Raw genomic sequence first — 21,524 nt, 5'->3', positions numbered from 1 at the left:
TGGCAAGATGTGGGAGTATAGTAAATATTTCAATGTTTCGCTTCCTGTCTGTTTAATACGTTTTTCAGTTTTTAATTACCGAAAGCTACATGTTGCCGATGATTTTTATTCATGGTCTGTCACTTAGTTTTGATTGGTTTCATTTTTTCATGTGTATATCGTTATATTGTTGTTTTGATTCCATAAGCCGTGTTTGTTATACTCTCAAAGTCAGTGCAATGGATAAAGGTTGAAAAATGTCATAAATGTTACTTTTTTTCTATTTTTAGATAGTATCGAATGCTTTAATTAATATACATTTGCTTGGCTCTTCTGAACTAGATTGGATGTTAATGGTCCTTCAGCCTTTATTTGTCTGAAAAATTCTGTATTAAACCTTGTCAGGATTTCAGGAAGCCATCTTCCAGTGAAGTAATTCATTCTGCTCCACAGTTTTGCATTAGTGGGGAAGTTGTCAGTTACAAGCTTGAAATAATCTGAGCCGTGCCATGGGAAAACCAACATAGTGGCTTTGCGACCAGCATGGATCCAGACCAGCCTGCGCATCTGCGCAGTCTGGTCAGGATCCATGCTGTTCACTTTCAAAGCCTATTGGAATTAGAGAAACTGTTAGCGAACAGCATGGAATCTGACCAGACTGCGCGGATGCGCAGGCTGGTCTGGATCCATGTTGGTCGCAAAGCAACTATGTTGGTTTTCTCATGGCATGGCTCATTAGTCATCAAAGTGTGTATTTCTCTGGCAGATTGATTGTGTCTGTTGTTTTGAAAGAATTAACAAGCTTCTGTTTTTGTACATGTCTGAATCTTTAATATGGATGTTTTGAAGTGGCAGTTTCGTAAGCTATTGTAAGGAAATAGAATAGACGGTGTGCATGACTGTTGACATGTCCGTCGTACCAAAAGCCGCATTTTAGCATACGTTTTATTCATAGATCATTTAGTACATTCATGATTTTCATTCATTTCTATATCTTGAGGCGAATAAATGTTCTGATTCATAATTAACATTTCAATTAAAACTGCATTCAATTTATTCACAGTAATTGCATAAATTGTACATGTTCAGTATACAAACTTTATTTAATGGACTGTATGTTGATTGAGCATGATGAACCTATGGCTGTCATTTCATGTATTATTACTGGTATTTACTTTTAACTGACTAATCCTACATGATTATCTTAATGTAAGCATTCTTCTTCCTTGATTTGTCATATGGATGGACAAAACATTTTCAGAAAGTCAACTTTTCCAAAGATTTTTTTTTTTGGCTGTACGTCATTTAATTGGGTACCTATTATACTTCAGTTCTACAAATTGTATATTATGTGTATATGTTTGTCTGTCTGTCTGCCTCGCCATGCCTTTCAGTTGGTCCTGCAAAATGGAAGGTACTCCTGTTTAATTGAATTGTCTGTCTGTATTGTGTGTTTTGACATCAGATATTCTTCAGAACGTGCAGATTTCCAGATTTTTACTCCACCATGCTATCCGTCTGAGTTCCTTTTGGAAATTGTGTAGTGTGTGCTGAAGAAAAGGTCCAATTGTTTCTAATAATTTTAAAAAAACTGCTGCAATTTTTATTAACAGCTCTGCTTTCAAGAAACAACTTTATTTTGCTGTAAATGTCTGGTAACATAGAATTTATAGTTTGGTTTTATGCCAAAGTTTATTTGCATTTGTTTTTATTAATTTCCATGCAAGCTTCATACAAATTCCTTTGTTTGTGCTTCACATGCTATTTGCATTGCAATGCATTTTTTTTGTATGCGCCACCTTGATTTGAAATTTCTAGACAACACTGTATTGTTTTCAGTTGATTCGGTTTCTTTTGTTAATTGTACTTGACTATGTAATTAACAGTAAGTTTGGAAGATAGACATTTCCTACAACTATACCTGGGTAGCCTCTGTTTTGGGAAAAAAGTGACGACAGAAACAAGTTACATGCTTTGTTAATAACTCTTTGACTAAATGCACCTGTCATTTTTGTAAGCAAGGCAAGGCACAACAGTTGTGGGTATTTAATACACTTTCTCTCTGCATAGCGCGGAAAAAGTTTATAGAAATTTGTAAAAGGCATACATGAGAGAACTTCCAAATCACTGAGTAAATTTAAGCGTAGCGTAAAGTTAAAACCCGATTGGTTCTGAAATACCCCACTTGCTGATGCCCAAGGCACTTTTCCCCAGTTTTAGCTTGCCAATGTTTGCAAATGAAAGCATAATTTAGTAATTTCGATATATTTCAGTGGTCAGGTATAGTTACAGTTAATGTCTTGTATTATTCCAGGATTATGTGCTTTTATGAAATTTGTATTACAGTTTCCAATTTTTCATAAGATTAAGGTGTTTTTCTCCAAAAAACATTTTTAGAATATATATATGCTATATGCTGATATGAAAATTGGTTGAATCTGTGTTAGTGTCTGAATTATGGTAATATAGACTAATGTAATTTTTTAAAACAGTCATGTTCTATATTTTGTAAATAAAAGTGAAAATGGTATAACACGGTTAAAGAAATGGATGTTTATATTTCTAAAATACAACTATTCCAATAATATGCATTTAATATTTTGATTTTTATTTTGTAGAAAAGAAAGATGCTCGGTGAGACAAGTTCGACACAAGTTTTGCGAGACTTGGAAATATCTCTACGAACAAATCACATAGAGTAAGATACAGACTTTGTGGTAGTTTTCATATCTTTCTTTTATTCTTTTATACCTCAGTGACCACTTGCTTCAAAATCCGCTTTTCTGCAATTTCAAGCAAATGCAATGTTATGAAAGTGACATGGTTTTAACTGTTGTGGACTGGCCAACAACTCGCCTATTAGACCACAGTTCCACTTAATAAATGTGATGTGTTCATTTGCACATGTTTGGTTAGGATCCATCTTTAGAAGTAGCTGAATATATAACATCGGTACATTTATTTTCGATAAATATTTAGCCACAATTTTATTCACTTACTGAATAGCTTTGCGGTCCTTTGTCAAAAACTAGTCTTCAAGGGCCGTGGGCCAATGATTTCAACTACTGACTGGGAAATCATTAAATAAGTTCCATTATGTGATGTCAGAAATAAATTTTCATGATTTTCTTCTTCTGTATTGGACTTTTAAGTTCCGCAAAATTTAGTGTTGAAATATAGCCAGTCAGTAACACAAACTGTTGACCTGTAATTTATATATAGAGTGATAAAAGCACTTGTGCATAACACAGGGTAAGGAAAATGCTGTTAAAATGATTACCTAACACTGTTTCTGATGCCTTGTTAAAATGTGATCATACTAATACTAACTGTGGTTAAAGTGTAAATAAAAATGGTACTTTTATTTATTTTACAGATGGGTGAGGGAGTTTCTCAGTGAAGAAAACCAGGGCCTGGATATTCTTGTGGACTATCTATCATTTACTCAGGTTGTAATGAGGTAAGTCATACAAGCTTCTGTAGCCTTTCTCCGAATATACATTTGAGCCACGCCATGACAAAACCAACATAGTGGCTTTGCGACCAGCATGGATCCAGACCAGCCTACGCATCCACGCAGTCTGGTCTGGATCCATGCTGATCGCAAAGCCATTATGTTGGTTTTCTCATGGCGCGGCTCATTTAACCTTTAGCCTGCTGATGGCAAGTGATTTTGCCTTTGCGACCAGTGCAGACCAAGATGTGCAGGCCGATCATGGTCTGCACTATTCGTTATAATTCAGTCAGTGAACTTTCAGTGAACACCCCTTTGAATAATAAGTGGTACTGCTCAAATTGAATGATGGACTAGTCCATTTTAGAAATTCAGGTTAAAGGCTTACACGAAATGACAAACTTTGATGTCGTATTGGTCTCAAACCTATCGTTCATCAGAGAATTAACCCCACTCAATTTCCATTTTTTGTTGGCCACACTTTTTGTGATAATTTTTACAGTCATATTATTATCACATAAGATTTATAAACGTGATTGTATTTAGTGGTGTTTTTAGCTCACCTGAGCATGTAGTGCTTGGGGTTGGCTACTCTGATCGCTCACTGTCTGTCCCTTCTTCTGGCTGTCCACACTTTTCTTTAAACAGCATCTCTTCCTCTGAAACCATTTGGTGGAAGTTGATGAAACTTGGCCTAGATGTTCATTTGATGATCCTCTTCCAAAGCTATTCAAACGGTTCCGCTTGGTGCACATAGGGGCTGCCTGAGCTAAAAATAGAAAAATCTTTAAATTACATCTCCTCCTAAACCACTGGTCTGATTTTGAAATAATTTCACACAATTGGTCCTTATTGGACCTCTTCCAAGATTTTCAAATTATCCTGATTCATCAAAAAACATGGCCACCAGGGGCGTGGTCACATTTCCCTATAATTTATATTGGAAACTTTAAAAATCTTGTGTGAAAAACTGCTGGCCTGATTTAAGTATTTTCACACAAATGGTCTTTCTGTAACCATCTACCAAGATCATCAAAATTACTTTGCTTCATCAAAAAACATGGCCACCAAAGGGCGTGATCACTTTTCTCAATATGCATATAGTGGAATCTTTAAAATAATTCCACACAAATGGTCCTTGTGACTCTCTACTAAGATTGTTTAAATAATTCCGATCTGTCAAAAAACATGGTCGCCAGAGTGTTTTGTTGCTTTTCCTATATGTATGTTGTGGAAACTTTAAAAATCTTCTGATCAAAAACATGTAGCCCAATTAAAATAATTTTACACAATTGTTCCTTTGGTGATCCTATATGTTCATATTATTCAGATTTGTCAAAAACATGGTCGCTAGGGGACACGGTCACTTTTCCATAATGCTTATAGTGAAAACTTTAAAAATCTTACTGTCAGTTACAGCTGACCCTTTACGAAGATTGTTTCAAAATAACTTCACTGACATTTTCCTTGCAATATCGTCCAAAACTGTTCAAGCAAACAGTGTAACTCAAGTGAGAGATCTAGAGCCATCATAGCCCTCTTCTTTTGTTTGTTCTTGGGTCAATTTGGGGCCAAAGTTAGGCACTGATCCCAATGGAGAAAAAACAGATATTCATGATGACAAATATATATACTTACTTAAGTTTATTTACTGCATTGCAGGAGGGAGCAGCTTCTGAATAGAGAGAAGAGTTCGAGCCTGGACACAGGGTTAGCAAAGGGGTCCATGCGCAGTTTGAAACGTTCCAATACAATCAGTGCCTCTAGGGGTATTGCAAAATATTCTCAGAAATTAAATATGGGAGAGGCGCGGGATGATGTCCATGTCTGTATTATGTGTCTACGTGCAATTATGAATCATCAGGTAACTTATTAAAGAGGAAAGTATACTGTGAATCTCTCATGGGAGAATAACTCTCAAAATTGTTTCCTAATGAAGAAGTAAAGTTCTGATACAAAATTTGAAATCCACAAATTCATTTGGACGAAATAGCCATTTTGACAAAACCACGAAAATTTCATGTCCACGAATTTGAATGATATCACAGTATAAATCTCGCATTAGGTGGGCTTGATTCATACAGCACTGAGCTATCCCTGTCACGTGATAGGTGGGCTTGATTCATACAGCACTGAGCTATCCCTGTCACATGATAGGTGGGCTTGATTCATACAGCACTGAGCTATCCCTGTCACGTGATAGGTGGGCTTGATTCATACAGCACTGAGCTATCCCTGTCACGTGATAGGTGGGCTTGATTCATACAGCACTGAGCTATCCCTGTCACGTGATCGGTACACCGAAATGAGCTGTAATGTTTCAGCTGGGTTATGCGGCATGTGCCTCATGTACACTGGATTGAACCCGACTGAAACCAGTTGGGCAAAATCAGTGTAACAGAAGAAAACGGGGTACACAATCGAGTCCACTCATTGGTTTGAGCAGGGCAGTAAATATTTTCAGTGTAAAGACAATTTTATCAAAGGTGAAGCTGAGTATTTCTCTTAATGATGGCAGTATTACTACCCCACTCTTAGCAATGTGATATTTGTTTGATTGTACTGAAAACAATAGGATTTTGAATTTTCACAAATAATTGAGAAACTTTTTCCAAAAAAAAAAGATCAGCTAATTCAAGAGTACAGTGTACTGAGCCACCGTACATAGTACTAGCTTGAAGGACATGAAGAGTACCTGTTATCTCTGACAGTTAAAACTTGTCTGTGCAATGGCAGTATTTTGACTAATAGAAGTAGAGACAGTGTTTTTGATACGAATAGCAAGAATATCTTATTATTTGATGTATGGAAGTTATACTCCGACATTTTAGTGAGGTATGCTAATAAAGGAAAACGGGAGGTGAAAGTTTCAAATGAATTTTTTCATTCATTAATTTACAGCATATTTTATCAGAGATTAGAAATACTCGTCAAACCTAGTGCTTTGCCTAACGTAAATACAGAATCCTATTTGGGAATGTTTTCCTAAATATTGCCTATTGGACTTAAACAATTTTCTAGATTAAATGCCACGATTGATCTTTTTGTTCTTATAATAGATTGAAATGTCCGAAATGGATAAAGCGCAAAGCTGTTTATAAATCTCAGTATTATGTTGATTCTAGCATACTTTAAGCTGATTCTCATTTCTCAGTCAGAATTATTGCAGACTTATGTTCACGGCACTGTGAATCGTTTAATTTCGAGGGCATATAATTTGGTGGTTTAAACAAAAATGGCCATTTCTTGGTGATACAAAATTTTGGATAACTACTTACCAAGATAAAATCTAGGGAACTTGGCTTGTTTGTTGAGATTTAATTTCGTGAATTGATGCAACAACAATATCCACGGAAATTAGTCGCTCATCAGTATAAATGAGCCATGCCATGAGAAAACCAACATAGTGGCTTTGCGACCAGCATGGATCCAGACCAGCCTGCGCTGGTCAGGATCCATACTGTTTGCTTTCAAAGCCTATAGCAATGGGAGAAACCATTAGCGAACAGCATGGATCCTGACCAGACTGTGCGGATGCGCAGGCTGGTCTGGATCCATGCTGGTCACAAACCCAATATGTTGGTTTTCTCATGGCGTGGCTCAAATGATTTCACAGTATGTAGAGTTATTAAATTGGTCCAGTGGAGATTAATGGTGTCTGAAATATGTTTTCTTTTTTTTCCAGTATGGTTTTAACCTTGTGATAGCCCACACTCATGCCATAAACTGTATAGCATTAAGTTTGAACCATAGGAGTATGAGGTAAGAATTTTATACGGTTTTCCACTGATTGTTAAAAATTGTTGACCTGTTGTTAACAGGAAATGAAAGAATGAAACGATAGGATGAGTTGTAATATGGTTTCCATTTACTGTTTTGATAAACTATTTCTCAATAACATTGTTAGAACTCTGTCATTTCTATACATGTAAATATACCTTTTTTTGTCACAGTGCAGATCATATGATTTTCAGTTAGCAATTTTAAGATTTTTTTAATGTGAACCTCAAACTTGTTATGAACATTGCTCATGGGCAAGGCTTTTGAATAGTTGAGTTTACTGTTTTTTGACAGCTCCGTGTTATTTAAGTTTTATGTACATCTGCATTAACTACATTTAGTTGTGTGCATGTTTGTCTCTCATATGATATACAGCAGTGTTCATGTAATATATTATAGGACTGGGACGATTACTCGGTTAATTGGAAACGATTCGATTACTAGGTGAAACCGGTGTCAATTTTGCAAAACCGCTAATCGCTATCAAACAATAAACATCAGGAATCTTACTTTATCTTTAAACATTTGTAGTCTCTGATTTGCGTGTCATGATATGTGTAAAATAAAATACGCCAACATACGACTTATTAATTATCACACTGTTTGCAAATGTGTAAAGTCCTTTAGTTCCTAATGCAGTCAGCTGCTGGAAGTACCTTGAGACAATCATCAGGAAAAAAACAGCATTTTCAATATGGCGGCCGATTAACCGGTTCGGTTCGATTTCATACAAATGATTAACCGGTTTCAACATTTTGAAATCGTCCCGGCCCTAATATTTTACCAGTTTTCATTAGAACAATGGCTATGGTTCTAGCTGTTGGTAGCTGTGTGTTTGATAAGTAGTATATATGCAATAAATTCCTCATTTCAGAACAAAGGCATTGGTACTAGCTGCCGGTAGCTGTGTTTGGTTAGTAGTATACATGTAATAAATTTCTTATTTCAGAACAAAGGCGTTGGTACTAGAGCTGCTGGCAGCTGTATGTTTGGTCAGTAGTGGCCATGAAATTATACTCTCTGCTTTCGATAACTTCAAAGAAGTAAGTAAAACATACTCAGAATTTTGAAAACAATTATTTCTATATCACATTTAGATTTAATTACAACTTGTAAAAATAATGTTTGTACTTTTCAGACATGCATACACATACTCTTTTGCTAAAAGATTTGTTTCTGGAAATTAGAAAATAATCTAGCTTGATTTAAAAAGTTGTAGAATTGACATTTATAAGATATTGACACAATGTACTGCTACAAAGTCTTTCATATTTTTGTTTTCATGGCATAGAAGTTGCAGTATTCTTGTCTTTTACATGGCTGAATTTTCAATATTTTGTCATAGAGACACTTGGCTTGTCTCTTTGTCATCTTCACTATTAAGATGGTATACATTCATTTGCAATGAGCTATGTATTTAAACAGTTTACATTGTGTTTTAGGTCTGTGCAGAGAGACATCGGTTTGAAACTCTGATGGAATATTTCAAAAACTATGAAGAATTCCATATAGATTTCATGGTAAGTGGATACTTTTTGTACAAAGGCTGACTTCTGTTTAACTCTTTCAGTTGCCAAGAAGGGTAAAAGGAGACCTATGAACAGTGACTATTTTGTAGCTATAGTATTGGTTTGAGATTGAATGAATCTTGTTGCCATGCTAAACGATTTCTGACACTGCAAAATTCTTTAAAATACTCTTCATTGATAAGTTCTTTTAATCCATTTGAATTTCTTACTATATTCCTTACTAAGTTGCATCTTATGTGTACTAATGAACAGAATTGAATATCAGACTTGTTTAAAGTGCCTGCTAAATGCTCTTTTAAAATACTCGGTTCAATAGATATTTTAGTTCATTTGTTTTCCTTTTAAATATATGTATGACATTTGTTTACAGGTAGCGTGTATGCAGTTTGTGAACATTGTGGTCCACTCAGTGGAGAACATGAATTTTCGGGTCCATTTACAACATGAATTCTCAATTATTGGTCTAGATGACTATTTAGAGGTAAGTGAAGATTACATTCTTGCTTGGTACAGTAAGATTTTTTTAAAAATAGTGATAACTATCTTCATTACCCATCTTAGTAGGGACATAATCTGTATTTTCATAATCAAAGACGTGGGTGATACAGTCATCTCCCTGGTCAAGTTTCATGTGAAGAAATTGCCTTTTACTTGAGGAGAACATGATGTTAGAAATTCCAGAATATCTATTAAACTGTTGTTGAAAATTCAGTCAGTTACTGTAAGAAAAGATTAGATGATGGATTTTCAAATTGCAAAGGTAAAAGATAAAGGGAAAGGGCATTGTAGTTGTAGACTTATTTCAGAGTCAAAGATAATATGGATTTAAAAAAGCGCCCTAATGAAAGTACAACTTTATGGTTTTGATCAGTTAATATCTGTAATCTTTTATAACTTACAGAAATTGCGGCATACTGAAAGTGATAGATTGTCGGTTCAAGTGCATGCGTACTTAGATAACATGATTGATGTTGCTGCACTGCTAGAAGACTCAGAAACTAAAACAGAAGCACTTGAGAAAGCTGCCGAGTTAGAGGATGAGGTTTCGAGGGTAGGTGGACATTTTGCAAAAAGTAAATGTTATTATGTCTCCCACTGAATTTACCGCACAGTGATTTGGGAGACATATTGATTTGCTCCTGTCTGTGTGTGTGTCACAAATCTTGTCTGCACCGTAAGTCGAACATTTCTCATTCGATCTTCACCAAACTTGAACAAAATATGTTTGACCATAAGTCCTCGGCACAGTTCGATAACTAGCCAAATCGGCCCAGGCACTTTGGAATTATGGCCCTTGAATTACCGAAAATCAGCCTTTTTACTCTTGTCCGCACTCTTAGTCAAACATTTCTCATCCGATCTTCACCAAACTTGAACAAAATGTGTTTGCCCATAAGTCCTCGACCAGGTTCGATAAGTATCCAAATCTGCCCACGCATTTCAGAATTATGGCCCTTAAATTAACGAAAATCTACCTTTTTACTTCTGTCCGAGCTGTAAGTCGAACATTTCTCATCCGATATTCACCAAACTTGAATAAAATGTTTTTGACCGTAAGTCCTCGGACAAGTTCGATAACTAGCCAAATCGGTCCAGGCACTTTGGAATTACAGCCCTTGATTTAATGAAAATTGGCCCTTTTACTTGTGTCCGCCCTCTTAGTCGAACATTTCTCATCTGATCTTCACCAAATTTGAACAAAATATGTTTGACCATAAGTTCTCGGCCAAGTACAATAACTAGCCAAATCGCCCAAGGCACTTTAGAAATATGGCCCCTGAATTACCCAAAATCAGCCTTTTTACTCTTCAAAGGTATATTTGTAGTGAGTAAACAGTATATAAAGACTGTCTTACTATTTAGATGATTAGGCAGTTGTTGGAGACATGCGCTTTTCTCAAAAGCAGCTCTAATTATTTAATAAAACTCATCAGTCTGGTTACTATCCAGTATATGCATGTTATTTAGGATAGAAAGACTTGGTAAATCTTTAAAATGTATGAAGATTGGTATGCATGTAGAAAAACAAGATTATTCCATTTTTCGTATTTTTCTTCAAGTGTACTGAAGTACAGAAATTACTATGATTTATAAATATTTGCTGAAAATTAAAAGTTTTACGACCTTTGTTGAAAAAAACACTACATGTATTTCCATACCGTATATAATCAAGTGTCTGTCAAATGAAGTAATGTTCATGTATTTTCAGATAAATGAGAAGTTGCAAGAAGTAGAAGAAGAAATGATGATGAAAGCTATTGAGCTGGAAAAACAGCTGTCTGATGCCAACACTGAAATTGATGAACTTAAGGTATGTTACAGAAAATGTTATACTACCAACTAGTTTTGTCCTTGGTAGTATCTTCCTTAAAGATCTTTTCAGTTATCATATGTATTAACAACTTTTAAGCATTACTTCTTGAATTACGAATTATAGTTCATTCATTGGTTGATGTTGAACCCAAGTTATGTTTAAATTCTACCCTAGTGGATCCAGGGGTGGCGAAATCTGATTTTGACTTGCTTGTCGGTTTTTGTACCCCCCGACAACAAAGTTGTAAGGGGGGGTATACTGGTTTCAGGTTGTCTGTCTGTCTGTCTGTCTGTCTGTCTGTCTGTCTGTCCATCTGTCCGTAGACGCAATCTTGTGCGCACCATCTCTCCTTATCCCCTTGACAGAATTTAATGAAACTTCACACAAGTGATCAGTACCAACAGTAGTTGTGCATGGGGCATGTTAGGTTCTTTTAGAAAAAAAAATTGCAGAGTTATGGGACTTTGTTTTTTTGTTACTATACTATATACATAGACACAATCTTGTGCGCACCATCTCTCCTCATCCCCTTGACACAATTTAATGAAACTTCACACAAGTGATCAGTACCAACAGTAGTTGTGCATGGGCATGTTAGGTTCTTTAGAAAAAAAAATTGCAGAGTTATGGGACTTTGTTTTTTTGTTACTATACTATATACATAGACACAATCTTGTGCGCACCATCTCTCCTCATCCCCTTGACACAATTTAATGAAACTTCACACAAGTGATCAGTACCAACAGTAGTTGTGCATGGGGCATGTTAGGTTCTTTTAGAAAAAAAAATTGCAGAGTTATGGGACTTTGTTTTTTTGTTACTATACTATATACATAGACACAATTTTGTGCGCACCATCTCTCCTCATCCCCTTGACACAATTTAATGAAACTTCACACAAGTGATCAGTAACAACAGTAGTTGTGCATGGGGCATGTTAGGTTCTTTCAGCGACAAAAATTGCAGAGTTATGGGACTTTGTTTCTTGTTAACATACTGTGTACATACAGTCTGCATATGCAATCTTGTGTGTGCCTAATCTACCAAACCCTTGCACACAATTTAATGAAACTTCACACAAGTGATCAGTACCAACCCTAGTTGTGCATGGTGCATGTTACATTCTTTTAAATAAATATTCTGCATAGTTATGGGACTTTGTTTTTTGTTACTATACTGTATACATACAGTCTATATATTATATACAGTCCGCATAATTATGCAATCTTGTGTGCGTCAAATTGCAATGTACTGTGTCAGTGCATGCGGGGGGTACATTCATCACCTTTAGTGATAGCTCTAGTTATTGTTTGCTATTTTTTACTTGTCCATATGATAGTGTACAAGCTTTGGGACAACCAGGGCAATACAGACAATTGAATTTGCCACCCCTGTAATCCTAGGTCAATAGTTAAAGTATGTAAATGCTACTTTTTTAAGACATTCTACAGAGAAAATTATGTTTGAACTATCAGTTACTGAAAAGCTTTTTAGCATTCTCCAAACTGTTAAAGTTGTTGCAGAATTAAACAAAAAAGGGTATAATTAAATCTTTCTTCCAATCTCTGTAAATTTAGGAAATTTTGCGGCAAAATGAAGCAGAGAACACGGCATTACGGGAAGCAATCAATGAGAAGGATGCTGAATCTCAGAAACATCTCAGCACCTTAGATGCCAAATTACAGGAACTGGAAAACCTGAAGAAAAATATTGGTATGTTTATCATCCTGGTTTTGCACTTGTTACCAAGTGCTGTGTTTAAATTTCCTTGTGTAGAGAAAATGTTCTTTATGATAATTAGACAAAATGGCAAAATGTCCACCAGAGGCCTCTTCGGCTGAGCGGTTAAGGTGGCTGACTTCGAATCACTTGCCCCTCATTGATGTGGGTTTGAGCCTCACCCAGGGTGTTGAATTTTTCACGTGAGGAGGCCATCCAGTTGGCTTACGGAAGGTCGGTGGTTCTTCTCGTGCCCACACTTGATGAAAAAATGTAGGAGGGGCACCTGGGGTCTTCATCCACCATCAAAGCTGGAAAGTCACCATATGACCTATGATTGTGTTGGTGCGACGTTAAACCCAATAAAAAATTTGAAATGTTCCTTAATTTATGCATGTATTTCATATAAAGAATATAGGTAAAATGATGGATGAGAATACATTTTTGTCGAGCCCGCTTGTGGAAGCGAAGACATAGTTGTCCAAATGTCTGTTCGGTGTATGTGCGTCCGGATTTGTTTGTCCGGACCATAACTTTGACATGCATGGAGCAATCTTGTTTATATTTGGTATGAATGTTAACCTCAGTGAGACGGAGTACAATGCGCAAACCCCAGGTTCTATCTCAAAGGTCAAGGTCACACTTACAGGTCAAAGGTCAAATTCAAAAATGACTGTCCGGAGCATTTCTTCTTCATGCATGGAGGGATTTTGATGTAACTTGGCACAATTGTTCACCATCATGAGACGGAGTGTCATGCGCAAGAACCAGGTCCCTAGGTCAAAGGTTAAGGTCACACTTAGAGGTCAAAGGATACAAGAATGACAACTTTGTCCGGAGCATTTCTTTTTCATGCATGGAGGGATTTTGATGTAACTTGGCACAAATGTTCACCACGATGAGACGGAGTGTCATGCACAAGAACCAGGTCCCTAGGTCTAAGGTCAAGGTCACACTTAGAGGTCAAAAGTCAGATACAAGAATGACTTTGTCTGGAGCATTTCTTTTTGATGCATAGAGGGATTTTGATGTAACTTGGCACAATTGTTCATCATCATGCGACAGAGTCTCATGCGCAAGATCATAGAATTACTTCCCTTTGTTGTTACTATAAATAGCTTATATTTGTAACTTTTTTATTACTGGTCGTAGGGAAAAATCAAGACCACTTTTTTGTAGTACAACATGCATGTTACATCCAATTTTCAGGTGTATTTTGACCTATCTCTACTGGTGCGGATTTTTGTGCGGACTTAGAATTTTTTTATTTATTTTTTTAAATTTTTTTTTTCGATTTACGTTCCTTTGTTGTTACTTTAAATAACTTATATTGTAACCTTTTGCAATCTCTTTTTTATTTGGCATAAATGAGTGTCATGTACAACTCCCAGTCCTTTTGACAGCTGGCGGGCTCGACATATTGCCCATGGGCATCTTGTACTCATAAGAAGTTTAGGAACACTTCTTAGATCTTTGATGGTTATAGGTAAAGCATTGTTGAATATAACATCAAGCAAGGTATAAAAAAATTACATGTTGTAGTTTGAAGTGGGACAGTAGGGTTCTTGTATCACAAAGTAATTATGAAACTTACCATATTTAAGAAATAATCTATGTTATATGTTTTAATGTATATATTTAAACACTTAAAAGAGGTTATACGCTTGCAGAATAATTTCAGGAGGGTGTGGCTCGAGTTACTGGGACATATAACCAGATTGGATATATATTATTTCGATTGTAATTAGTCCTTTATGTAAATAAGTTGAATAAGGAAGCACCCCGTCTTGGCGCCAAATTCATCAAGAAGGTATCATTATTGCATGTTTTAATGAAAGTAAACATAAAATTTCGTATTAGAATTTTCATCGAGTGCTCAAAAGAACATGAAAAAGGAGTTGTTGGAAGATGTTAAATTCCTCCTGACTGTTTTTCAACATTGTTTTATTTCCTTGCAGGCTCAGGTGTTGGGGCAGCTGGTGCATCAGGAGCTGCAGGGGCAGTTCCACCTCCACCACCTCCCCCTGCTCCAGTATTGGCTCCCCCACCTCCTCCACCACCACCGGCACCTCCAGCACCAGGCATGGGAGCTCCACCTCCACCACCTCCAGCTCCAGGAGCTCCTAGTGGTAAGTTTATAGATGAAATTCCCTTTTAAAGATTAATAAATATTTGAAGATAGGCGATAAGAGTAATAGGAATATATTCAGGCTTGGAAGAGATTTTAGAAATATTTGTGAGTTTACTCAGGGGAGGATCAGAGGTTTAAATCTGCAATGATTTCGATTGAAATCAGGTTGCAAGGAAACAATAGACATATTTTGTGGTTTTTGTACTAGTTACATTTTATTTTTATTTTTACCAATGAAAGTGCAGTTTGTCCAGGACTGTGAATACTTTGTTAAAATATGATCATATGTAGTTTATTCTAAATCCCAAACTTCTGTGCCAAGTCTTGTTTCAACAGTATGCAGCTGTAATGTTGATAAAATAAATGGAAGACTGGTCTCAGCTTTTCCACTATGTCAGCTGTTAGGCCTGGAAATTTTCAGTACTAGTGCATAAGTCAGGCTTGTGACTGCCAGAATTCCCATGTATAACTACTACAAAAGAACATTTTAGGCTTTAGATTGTAGATTTTCAGGCTTTTGATTTTTGACTGATTCTCAAACTTGACTGTATGTTAAGGGTTGTTTTTGAACAGTTTCCTCAAAAAAGGGTTGACAAAAGTTTTGGGTAAATAAAAGACGTTGTAAACTTATTTGAGCAACATGTTTTTGTTTTCAGCAATGACCATTAAGAAGAAGATACAGACCAAGTACCGCTTACCTGTGTTAAACTGGACTCCGCTTAAACCACAGCAAGTTAAAGGCACAGTCTTTGCAGATCTTGATGATGAAAAATTATACAGGGTGAGAGTTTTTTTTTATCAGAAATGTAATTTCAAAGATGATGGAGCATTTCCAAAATCTAAATCTAAGGTCCGCCATAATTTATGCCCAGTTTATTGAAAGAACATGTTTCAGAGGTTCCATTCTGTAAGCTCATACCTTAAAATCTTATAGCAGTTGTATAAGACTGATTGTCTTAGATTTTGGAGTTTTATCAATCCCCAAAACTAAATTCCAATGAATGCATCAATTTCCAATTCATTTTATCTTTAAAAAGTTAAAATCTAGAATTGGTCTCTCCTGACGTTTTGTTTCTTGCCTTTGAATTTTTACTGTATTTAATATATCATTTAAATTGTGCCTTTTTATGACTGCTAACAAGTACTGTCAAATCAGCAAAGAAGCAGATCATTTACAGGATTTAAACATTTAATTATAACTGGTTGTGTATGATGAATTCTCCAGTGATGAAATTAATGTTACGCTTTTGAAGAAAATATAGACATTTTGTCCAACTTCTTTGGAATTTTACAGTCAAAAAATGTTTTTCCATTGTTCTCTTATTCTTTTATAATTTTTTCACAGAGAACATATTTTTGGACAAGAGTCAAACTTATGCCACTGGATTTGAATCTAGGTGTGCTTAATGCTATGAGCCTTCTTTGGTTTTTGTTTGAAAAAAGAATGCAAAAGATACCTAAAATTTGATATCTTTTTCAGGTGATAGATTTTAACGGTTTTGAGGAAACATTCAAGCTTGGTGTATTAGGTGGTCTAAAAGGTGGGGATAGTACTCCAAAAACACTTAAGAAGAAGAAGGAGAGTATAACCCTGCTGGAACCTAACAGAGTGCGGAATGTTGGTAAGAATATAGCATATTGGAAAAGACTTATTTTAGAATGCAGACAATGGGGGGCCTCTGTTGTGGAGTGGTTAAGGTTCCCTACTTGGAATTACTTGCCTTTACTGGTCTGTAATCTTACCCTAAGCGTAGAATTTTTTTTGATGACCAAACTGGCTTGTGGAAAGGTGTCAGCTCATGGCTGAAATGATGATTGGAGATGCACCTGGAGTTTTTCTTCTCCATGAAAACTTGAAATGAAGCTGTATGACATATAAATTGTATCTGTGTGACTTAACCTTTACCCTGCTAAATTTCTAAAATGGACTGGTCCATCATTCAATTTTGGCAATACCACTTATTTTTCAAAGGGGTGTTCACTGAAAATTTACTCACTAAATAGCGAACAGTGCAGACCATGATTAGCCTACACGGATATGTAGGCAGATCTTGATCTGCACTGGTCGCAAAGATCAAATCAAATCATCAGCAGGCTAAAGGTTAAAAGTTAAACAGAAAACAAACATGAGCACAGACAAAGTTTTGGTTAAATCATATATAAAGAAAGTATGTCCGGGTTAAAAGTGTTACAGGGTGTGGGTTTGCTCTTCAACAGAGAAAGCTCAACTGGAGAGGCAATAAGGGCAAGTTTTCAGTCTGTTGTTTATATAAGTATTAAGCATAAATACGTGTACCTGAAATGCCTTATAATATGATAAACAAACTTTAAGTGAATTTAGCTCTGGCCTGAAAGGCTGATTTAGTTATTTTAATGTCTCAGTAAACATGTAGATTTAGCAGAACAGTGATTTTCTAGCATAGTGTTTAACTATAGGCTTTTGGGCCTCAGTGGCCATGTAGTAGATGTTGTTTTGACCTCACCTTTGTGGATTTGAGCCCTGCCGATCTTTTGAGGATGCCATCCAGCAGGCTTGAGGATGATTGACAGCATTGAATTGAAACAGCAATAAATATGTACTGGTACAAGCTCCGCTAGTTGAAGACTTCAGTTAACTGGTTTTATACAATCTTGTTTCACAGTTGTTACAATTTCTCTTACAGCTATCACAAGAAGAAAGATTGAGCTGAGCAACGATGAAATTATGAGAGCTATAATAAAGTAAGTTGATATTGTCAGGCTTGCAGAAACACCAGTTATACATGCTTACTGTAAATTACAATTTTCATTTAAGTAGAAAAAAGTCATTTAATGATCATAATTATTTTGCTGAGCAATTTTTGTCCCATCAGTCAGCTTCATTCTTATATATATTGTTTTACTTTTGTTCTTAATTAGTAGCTTGGATTAAGAAATTAGAAATAGTTGAGAAAAACAAAGTAAATTGTACATGTATATATAGATGTTGTGTATATGTCAGTATATTGTATTTCTAGGTATTTTTGCATAGTTTTTAGCTAGACTTTCCAAAGGAAAAGAAGAACTGTTGCACTCGCCCCAGCATCTGCGTCGCCGTTGGTTAAAGTTTTTGATAAAGTCAAATATCTCTGTTACTTTCAGAGCTATTGACTTGAAACTTAAAGTAGTTATTTACTATCAAAGTCTACACCAGGAGAAACAATCCCCAAAACTTTGATTTGAATTTTGACAGAATTATGCCCCTTTTTAACTTAGAATTTTTGGTTAAAATTTTCGATAAAGTCAAATATCTTTGACTATCAAAGATATTGACTTGAAACTTAGAATATTTATTTACCATCAAAGTCTACACCAGGAGAAACAATCCCCATAACTTTGATTTGAATTTTGACAGAATTATGCCCCTTTTTAACTTGGAATTTTTTTACTGGCAAAGCTCTAATTCAGATTCAAGCACTGAGAAAAGTCGAACGCGCTGTCTTACGGACAGCTCTTGTTAGATATTTGTGTGTATTTCAGTAAATTGTATTTTTATATAGTTTTTTGTATTTCAGTATATTTTATTTATAAAAATTTATGTATATTTCAGTACATTGTATTTATATTAATTTGTGTTTATTTCAGTATTGATTTGAAGGTTCTCTCCATAGATATTGTAGACATTCTCCAAACAGTCCTGCCAAATGAACAAGAGGTAAATGTTTGCTTTTTTTTGTATACAGTGGTTCTATTTATAAATGTTGCATGTAATCTCATTGGAGCACATGTGCATATAAGTAAATTGATGTAAAACTATTCTTAGAGAGAGAAAAAGAGACTCTCAGACCATGGAACCTAAATAGACAATAATTTGACAAAGAAGTTCGATTGTACTCAATTGTTGAGAAAGAGAGAATTCAGAGTTATTTTCTTATGAATTTTTAGCTAAAACTTTTAGAAACTGCTGAACAGCCAAAGTGCTAGTGGTTGTCTCAAGTTAAGCATTACTAGATGGGAATTTTGTTTTGACTTTTAGATCATCTGTTCTCCCTGTATTGTTCTTCAGATTCTTTGGTACCATTAAAGCTCCAAGGTCAGGGTAGTCCTTGTGCAGTGTGTTCTTTCTTATATTCAGCTAAATTGGCAAATGGAGAAAAATCATTTATAACTGTCTGCAATTATTTTATTGCTGAACTATGTGTTATGGTGGCATTTGATTTTGTTTCAGATTAAAGCTTATAAACTGTATGAGAAAGATAAGAAGCCAATTGATATGTTGTCAGATGAGGACAAATTTATGTGGCAGGTAAGCTAGTCTTTATAACTTGATATTTAAAGGGTAACGGATAAGTCCGGGTAAAGAAATTAAGTGATTTTTTTATTCTAAAATTTTTTATCAGTATTTACTTTGACCATGAAGTGTATTATATTTTAAAGGTGTAAAGAGGAATTTAGACCTTGAAATTTGGTTTTCAGGACTTGGGGAAAGTAAATTAGGTGTTCACAATCAGATTGTATTTTTAAATAAAACTAGTGAAAGTTTATACTTCTGCATTCATGTTGTGCTCTATACAACCATTCACAATATTGTGGACGCAAAAGTCCTGTAACATTTAGATAGATTTGGACAAATATCTTATTATTTTGTTAGAATTTTAGATCAGTGCATGCCATATTGATTAAACATCACACCAGAATTGAAAAGAGGAAAATGTAAACTGCAGTAATTTGCATTTGTTACACAGCTTGGAAGTTTCATTTTAATTGACTAAACAGATGGACCACACTGAAGGTGGTCTAAGTGTATACATTGTATAGATAAAGAAGCACTTAGCAGCAGATTTGTTGTCACTCCTCAAGGATCATTAAACACAATTAGGAACATTAGTGTGTTACTTCCCTTGAAAAGTTGTATGATAAAGCGCAAGGTTAACCAAATATTACATTGGTTCCTTTCAGTTGGATTTCTCTGACTTTTTTGTTATAATGTATATCCAAGATGATGTGGTTGGTCAAGATAAATATGCTTTTTATGTGTAGGTTTCTAAATAAAAATGATAAATCAAACCTAAATTTAGCCGAGGGCCACTAAAAGAAAACCTGTCCTTAATCATTTTCCAATCCAATGAAATTTAGTATAGATACTGCTTTAGAAACTTACAAAGAAGTCAACGATAAAAACAGAGGAAGGACCAATCTACTTCTTGGACATAATCAGTGGAGGTAACTGACTAATGTTCACCAATTTTGACTACATTTGAAAAATAGGTATCCAGTTTGGAGTAAAATTGTTGGTTTCTTTGCTAAAATGGTAAATATGTAGTTTTGCATTTTCATGATAACTTACTGAAGATTTGTTCAATGATTAATACATACCTATGCTATTTCAGTTATGCAAAGTAGAGAGACTGCCACAGAGGCTAACAATTATGAGTTATATTTCCAACTTCCATGATGATATGCACCATTTACAACCAGTAAGTAGTTCTTAGTTATAGTTATTTGTGAAATGAAGTAAAAACTGTAAAATATGGCAATTTTATATTTAAAAAAAAAAAAAAAGATTTGTTTTTTTGTTCTTGCAACTTCTAGAGTAACACTAATATTAGTAAATGTGAGATTGCAATAGGTTACAGTTTGGTCATGTTTATATGAAGAGGCAACTGAACTTTATTAGGTTGGCATCATTCTAAACTCTTAGGTTGGCAACTAAGCCCTACTAGGTTGTCAGCTAAACTTTATTAGGTTGGCAACTAACTAAACTGTGGTATGTTTAAGTTGGCAACTTAACTCCTACGTTTAGGTTAGCTACTAAACTCTGTAAGTTATAGGTTAGCAACTAAAATCTTTCAGGTATAGGTTGGCAGCTAAACTCTTTTTACATAGCTTTTACTACTTGAAGTAAGAACAGTTTGATTCAGCCTTTAAATTCTTAGAATGATTTTTAGAGAATGAAAAAAAAATGAAGAATGAGCACTTGCTTATTTTTTCAGCAAATCAACGCATGTATAGCAGCATCGATGTCATTGAGAAACTCGCAGAAAGTCAGGAAACTTCTTGAGGTAAAAATGCTGAAAATATTGTGAAATCATTTGATTTTGTTGGCACAAAGTTTCATGGTTTTAGGGATACCAGTTAATTGCTTTTAACTTTTGAACATAAAATGAATGAGAATTTTACTTGTTCGTTGTGATTAAATTTTGTGGACTGACTCGGTCATGAAACCCATGAAAATAAGTCCACCATGAATATTAGTGATTTCACAGTATTCTGAACAATACTATTTCAGCAGAATTCAGGCGATTTTAAAACATTTAACAGTGTTTTCTCATTAGTTTTTAGCTCACATGTCACAAAGTGACAGTGTGAGCTTTTGTGATCGCGCAGCATCCGTCCGTGCGTCCGTGCGTAAACTTTTGCTTGTGACCTCTCTAGAGGTCACATTTTTCATGGGATCTTTATGAAAATTGGTCAGAATGTTCATCTTGATGATATCTAGGTCAAGTTCGAAACTGGGTCACGTGCGGTCAAAAACTAGGTCAGTAGGTCTAAAAATAGAAAAACCTTGTGACCTCTCTAGAGGCCATATTTTTGAAAGATCTTCATGAAAATTTGTCAGAATGTTCACCTTGATGATATCTAGGCCAAGTTCGAAACTGG

The 21,524-nt window shown here is 35.3% G+C and overlaps 1 protein-coding gene across 3 annotated transcripts in view; it reads left to right on the top strand.

Moving 5' to 3' along the window:
* Positions 1-21,524, top strand: part of LOC128546537 (formin-like protein) — a 69,702-nt gene that overhangs the window by 37,807 nt on the left and 10,371 nt on the right. For all 3 annotated transcript variants that reach the window (XM_053517235.1, XM_053517234.1, XM_053517233.1), the window contains 18 exons: positions 2,598-2,677; positions 3,356-3,439; positions 5,096-5,297; positions 7,119-7,195; positions 8,163-8,256; positions 8,656-8,733; positions 9,113-9,223; positions 9,644-9,793; positions 10,952-11,053; positions 12,634-12,769; positions 14,734-14,904; positions 15,563-15,687; positions 16,387-16,528; positions 17,570-17,627; positions 18,510-18,579; positions 19,093-19,170; positions 20,255-20,341; positions 20,858-20,926. In XM_053517235.1, coding sequence (XP_053373210.1) covers positions 2,598-2,677; positions 3,356-3,439; positions 5,096-5,297; positions 7,119-7,195; positions 8,163-8,256; positions 8,656-8,733; positions 9,113-9,223; positions 9,644-9,793; positions 10,952-11,053; positions 12,634-12,769; positions 14,734-14,904; positions 15,563-15,687; positions 16,387-16,528; positions 17,570-17,627; positions 18,510-18,579; positions 19,093-19,170; positions 20,255-20,341; positions 20,858-20,926 — 1,914 coding nt within the window. The remainder of the gene's footprint in view (positions 1-2,597; positions 2,678-3,355; positions 3,440-5,095; positions 5,298-7,118; positions 7,196-8,162; positions 8,257-8,655; positions 8,734-9,112; positions 9,224-9,643; positions 9,794-10,951; positions 11,054-12,633; positions 12,770-14,733; positions 14,905-15,562; positions 15,688-16,386; positions 16,529-17,569; positions 17,628-18,509; positions 18,580-19,092; positions 19,171-20,254; positions 20,342-20,857; positions 20,927-21,524) is intronic.

This window comes from Mercenaria mercenaria, chromosome 11 (assembly GCF_021730395.1).
Source record: "Mercenaria mercenaria strain notata chromosome 11, MADL_Memer_1, whole genome shotgun sequence".
Lineage (NCBI taxonomy): Eukaryota > Metazoa > Mollusca > Bivalvia > Venerida > Veneridae > Mercenaria > Mercenaria mercenaria.
Note: the sequence above shows the minus strand (reverse complement) of the source record. Positions and strands in the feature narration are given on the sequence as shown.